This window comes from Octopus bimaculoides, chromosome 10, assembly GCF_001194135.2.
Source record: "Octopus bimaculoides isolate UCB-OBI-ISO-001 chromosome 10, ASM119413v2, whole genome shotgun sequence".
Taxonomy (NCBI): Eukaryota; Metazoa; Mollusca; class Cephalopoda; order Octopoda; family Octopodidae; genus Octopus; species Octopus bimaculoides.
In genome coordinates this window covers 17,681,208-17,687,186 of record NC_068990.1, presented here as the reverse complement: position 1 = coordinate 17,687,186, position 5,979 = coordinate 17,681,208, and the positions used below count along the sequence as shown (strand labels likewise).

The following is a 5,979-nucleotide window of genomic DNA, read 5'->3' as shown; positions in this document are numbered from 1 at the left end:
ATACACACATGTGTATGTGTGTATGTCATTATGTGTTTATCCCCCATCACAGCTTGACAACCGGTGTTAGTTTGTGTATGTCCCTAAAATTTAGTGGTTTGGCAAAAGAGACTGAGAGAATAAGCACCAGGCTTTAAAAAACAGTACTGGGGTCAATTCATTTAACTAAAAATCCTTCAAAGTGGTGCCCCAGCATGGCCACAATCCAATGACAGAAACAAGTAAAACATAAAAAGAGACATCATACATACCATTCTTTTGCCAAACTGAGGACCAAAGACACCTTTTCTTCTTTTATCTAATTTAGACATAATCATGTTCTGTGTTTGGTTAGCAGTTGTCTGAGCAGAAAAGTTGATGACATTTGGTTTGTAGATATTTTTGTCCAATGTCTTGAGTAAGAAATTCTGGAAGATATTGACAAAAAAGTGTCTACCTTAGAAACAACATTAAGGTCATTTATCTCAGCCTTTTCCTTGTAAAAGGTAATAAACATGTACTCTATTAAGAAGCGTTGAGCAATCCTTCAGTCTGATGTTAAACTGTATTTATATATAACTTGATATAAAAACATTTACATATATATACATATACACACACATACCCACTTCTTTTATAGGCTGGATGGTTGGAAGTACAACATTTCTAAGTTTCAATTCAGTTTAGAGATAAAACTATATTACTTGCTGTTTTGTCCTCCTAGTCAACCCTGGTGAAATGGCCCTCTGAAGGAACTCTAGCCATGAAGATCTAGTCTGCTTAGAAATATCTGAGACTATATTATCTAAATGTGTCCTTTCTGTTTTAAGGGAAGTATTGGTTGCTATTTCTATCAGGCCCAGCCATCAAATAAGGTTTAGTCTCTTATCTGATTGACACATTAAGAAACAAATATAAGTACTTGCTTGTCTGATATGACCACAGAAGAATGGTGATAATTATGTCAATAAATGGCAAACTCATGAGTTTACAATTCAGAAGACCATCATTGATTTAATGTCCACTTTCAATGCTAGCATGGGTCAGATGGAATTTGTCAGGGCAGATCTTCTATAGCTGAATGCTTTTTCTCTTACCAATTCTCACTTATTTGTAAGTACGGTGATATTTTTGATATTTCCTTTCATCCAGACATATTTTCATGGAAGACTAGAAATTAATGATACTGCTTGCACGACAGTGGAACTACCTTGCAACTATTGCATGATGGCCAGACAAGGATCCACTCTCATGCACACATATAAACATACAAAGGAATTTTTTCAACTTCTATCCACCAAATCTACTCACAAGGCTTTGATTGGCTTGTGGTTACAGTAAAAGGCCACACAGTGGATGGCTCCTTGAAAGTATATAGTTAGAAAGTGACTTTCTTAACACACATAGCTATGCTTGTGCCTATTAAACGATGCCTGGACCTTAATGATTCAATGCTTTCACTTAGTAATTGTAAGTCATCATACACAAGAAAATAAGTTCAATTCTTGTTTGCAGCTTGTGAATGGAACATGGAAACTAAAAGAAGCCAGTCATGTGTGTGTGTGTCTGCACTTACATGTCTTCAAAAACATGCTCTGCTACAGCAAATGACACTGCGATCATTTTCCCTATCAACATGTTGTCCGCTGGTTTTGCATCATCAAAGACATACAGAAAATAAAATCCCTTACTTGAAAAACCAGTCAAGGTTAGTGACAAGAAGGACATCTAGCTGTATAACAAAACCTCAAAAATATATCTATCTAACTCATACTAGCATAGAAAAAACAAATGTAAAAACAAATGAAATGAATAAACAACAATTTTATTTCAATGATATAAGAGTTCAATCATTAACAACAGGGCAGAGAATTGGAAAACAAAAAATGGAGAATTTTGGATATTTTTTACCAGATAAAAATGGGAAATTTAAAACACTTAAACAAAATATATATAATTTTGGTGCATTGCATAAATCATAAATGCATTATTATTCATTAATATTGTTCATTAGTCTTTTTGTTTTTGTATTTTAGCTTTAATCAGATTTGTTTGTTTTTATGATCTTAGAACTCCCTCTCATTTCTGAACTAATACAAAACACTATGAAAGGTTTTAAAATGTAAAGTTTAATTTACAGATGATGAAAAAGGCTAAGTGTGGTTTCAAGTGAGGATAACAAAGACAATTGTGAACAGTTCAATATGAAACCAGATGAGATTAACTGCAGATCAATGTGAGGTTAACAAAGGAAGGAGTTAAGTGCAGCTCAGTGTTGGTATGATAAAAGAGGCTGAGTGCAACCATCCTTTCAGAGGTTAATGAAATAACTGAGTGCATTTTAAAGTGAGAGTGATAAAGAAATTGAACTATAATCATGCAGTAACATACTACCCATAAAAATAATCAAATTCTTAATATTGTTGTTTAGTCTTTGGTCATCACTGATTGAGCAGGTTTATGATCAAAGGCATTCCAACCGTGACCATCCCATTATTTTTATACATCTAAGACTAAGATGTCCAGTGTGGCCCTCCTTTTCCATAATTGTAGAGTGTGATCTGAGGGATATTTGGTTGCTATTTTTAGCAAATCAAGCAACCATGTAATGGATCAGTGTTGTAAACTGTGTTGTTGATTAGTCCCAGGACAACTCTGATTGAACAAAATTATCAAAACCATGCCTATCATGACCATCCTATCTTTTATTTTTGAGTACAATCTATCTAAGGCTAGCCAATTTGTCCTTCCTTTTTCAAAATGACAGGATATGTTCTGAATGAGATTTGATTGCTATTTCTAGTTGGTCAGTTGACCATGAAGAAGCTTTCCTTGCATGGGGGTTCTGAACACTTTCCTATTTTTAGATTTTTGATGTGGGTTTGTGCCTTGAAACCCTACACAGTCACAGAGTTCCCAAATGCCACAGCTGCCTTCCAATCTGTCCTTAACAATAAAGTAAGGCAAAATCAGACAAAATTCCCTCTGGTATTTCTTCCAGTTCTTTACATTTTACATTCAAATCCCTCCGAGGTCAGCTTTGTGATTCATCTTTTCATTATCAATAAAATAAAATGCCAGTCAAGTACTGAGGTCAATGCATTTGACTAACCCATTGCCTCAAAATTGCAGATCTTACTGCCAAAATTTGAAACCATTATTATTATTATTATTATTATTATTATTATTATTATTATTATTATTATTATTATTATTATTATTAATATGGAAAGATGGCAGGATTGTTAGCATACTGAGCAAAATGCTTAGTAGCATTTCGTCCATCTTTACGTTCTGAGTTCAAATTCCACCAAGGTTGACTTTGCCTCTCATCCTTTTGGGCTCAATAAATTAAATACCAGTGACACACAGGTACTAGTCCCCTCCCCAAAAATTTCAAGCCTCATGTCTATAGCAGAAAAGGTTATTATTATCATTATTATTATTATTATTATTATTAGTAGTAGTAGTAGTAGTAGTAGTAGTAGTAGTAGTAGTAGTAGTACAGGGTGTCCACAAGGTCTGGGCACATGGAATAAATAAAATCATAAACAATTAAATATAAGAAATAATAATTTCTTAAAGCATGAGTTAATTCCATTGTACCCATACTCTGTGGACACCCTGTAGTAGTAGTAGGAGTAGTAGTAGTAGTAGTAGTAGTAGTAGTAGTAGTAGTAGTAGTAGTAGTAGTAGTAGTGAGGTGGTGAGCAGGTAGAATTGTTTGCATGTCAAGCAAAATGCATAGCAGCATTTCACCCATCTTTACATTCTGTGTTCAAATTATGCTGAGGTCAACCCTAAAAAGATGCTGAGGTCATCTTTCAGGGTCGATGAAATAAATACCAGTTGAGCTCTGATGTTGATGAAATCGACTACCACCCCACCCCTAAAATTCCAGGCCTTGTGCATGTAGTAGAAAGGATCATTATTATTATTATCATTATTATGATTATTATTATTATTATTATTATTATTATTATCATTATCATCATCATCATCATCATTATTAAGCCAGCAAGCTGGCAGAACCATTACTGAGCTGGAAAAACTGCTTAGCAGCATTTCTTCCAGCTTTATGTTCTGAGTTCAAAAGCTGCCAAGGTTGACTTTGCCTTTCATCCTTTAGGGGACGATAAAAAAAAGTACCAGTTAAGTCTGGGGTTGATGTAATCGGCTGACCCCTTCCCATGAACTTGCTAGCAGGTGCCAAAATTTGAAGCCATTATTATTATTATGAAGACAGGAGGTAGCAAAATTGTTAACACATTAAACTAAATTCTTGCAGCTCTTTACATTCTGAGTTCAAATACTGCTTAGTCTACTTTACCTTTCGTCCTTTCAAGATCAACAAAATAATATACCAGTCAAATACTGGGGTCAATGTAATTGACTTGCTCCCTCCCCTCAAAACTGCTGGCTTTGGTATAAAATCTGAAACCATTATTATTCTTATAATAACAATAATAATAATAATAATCACCATCATTATCATGGTCCACATTGTTATCATCAAACAACTAAAACATGAGAAATGATTTATAACAGATTTTTTACTAAGAGCAAAAATTGAAAAAAGTAAAAGTGACAAATGAAAAAACAAAATGAAAACAAAAGCAACTTACAGAAATGTAACTACTTTTGCCAGTTCCAGTGGGACCCACAAAGAGGACTGGTTTAGCATGCAAAACTAACATATTCATCAAAGCAGTGTACCTTACAGTGTCCACAGTGGGAACAATGATTTCATTGAACTGGGCATCTTTAGCGATTGGTGGTGCATCTTTGATCTCTTCAGACCAAGAAACCCACTTGCCAGCACCCTGAAACAAGAATACATAATTTCTTTTTCAATAACTAAAACAAGATCTGGATTTTGTTATTATTATTATTATTATTATTATTATTATTTTCAAACATTAGGCCTCACCGAGGCAATGACAAGTGACCGGGACATTTGGAGATAGACCTGGCAAGCCAAGTGAGACTGTAACCGTGGCCTATGCCAGTACAGCATAACCAGCCCATTTAAGAATACCCTTCAATCATTGGGCAATAAACTTCGCTTGCAAAACCCTGTTGAGGTAAGTGAAGACATTGTTGTGGCTGATGATAGTACCGCCTGATTGGCACCCATGCCAGTGACACGTTTAAAAGCAGCATTTGAGCGTGGTTGTTGCCAGTGCTGCCTGACTGTCTCCCATGCTGGTGGTACATAAAAAGCACCATCCAAGCATAGCCGATGCCAGTACCACCTGACTGACCTTCATGCCAGTGGCACATAAAAAGCACCCACTACACTCTCAGAGTGGTTGGTGTTAGGAAGGGCATCCAGCTGTAGAAACATTGCCAGATCGGATTGGAGCCTGGTGCAGCTTTCTGGCTCGCCAGCCCTCAGTCAAATTGTCCAACCCATGCCAGCATGGAAAGCGGACATTAAACGAGGACGATGATTATGATGATTGTTGATAAGGCAGAGAGCTGACAGAAATGTTAGCTCACAGGTTAAAGTGCTTAACAGTATTGAATCCGTCTTTGTGTTCTGAGTTCAAATTCTGCCAAGGTCGATTTTGCTTTACATCTGTTCAAGGTCAGTAAAATAAGCACCAGTTGAAGACAGTTGTCAATGTAATCGACTCACTCCTCACCCATCGTCTTCGTTGTTGTTGTTGCCATTTTAATACCCATTCTTCCATGCTTGCATGGGTCACATAGAATCCACAGAGACAGGTTTTCTACAGCAGTATGCTCTTCCTGACACCAACCCTCATCTGTTTCCCATCAACAAATGGCCCAGATATAGTTATGTAAAGCAAGACTCTTACCTCTTTTATAAACATGTAGTCAAAAACTTGGCCTTTCGGTGGGAAAGGATTTAAGTATGGTTTCATTGGTGGCTCAAGACAATCCATAAGACCTAGCATGGATCGTGTTCCCTCAGTCATTCCTCCCTATAAGCAATAGACATGTATATATATATATATATATATATATATATAT

The 5,979-nt window shown here is 35.9% G+C and overlaps 1 protein-coding gene across 1 annotated transcript in view; it reads right to left on the bottom strand.

Annotated features, from left to right (window-relative positions):
- Positions 1-5,979, bottom strand: part of LOC106883981 (dynein axonemal heavy chain 7) — a 137,291-nt gene that overhangs the window by 63,926 nt on the left and 67,386 nt on the right. The window contains exons 36-38 of the mRNA XM_052971243.1: positions 5,805-5,930; positions 4,605-4,802; positions 252-407 (exon numbers count right to left, since the gene is read on the bottom strand). Coding sequence (XP_052827203.1) covers positions 252-407; positions 4,605-4,802; positions 5,805-5,930 — 480 coding nt within the window. The remainder of the gene's footprint in view (positions 1-251; positions 408-4,604; positions 4,803-5,804; positions 5,931-5,979) is intronic.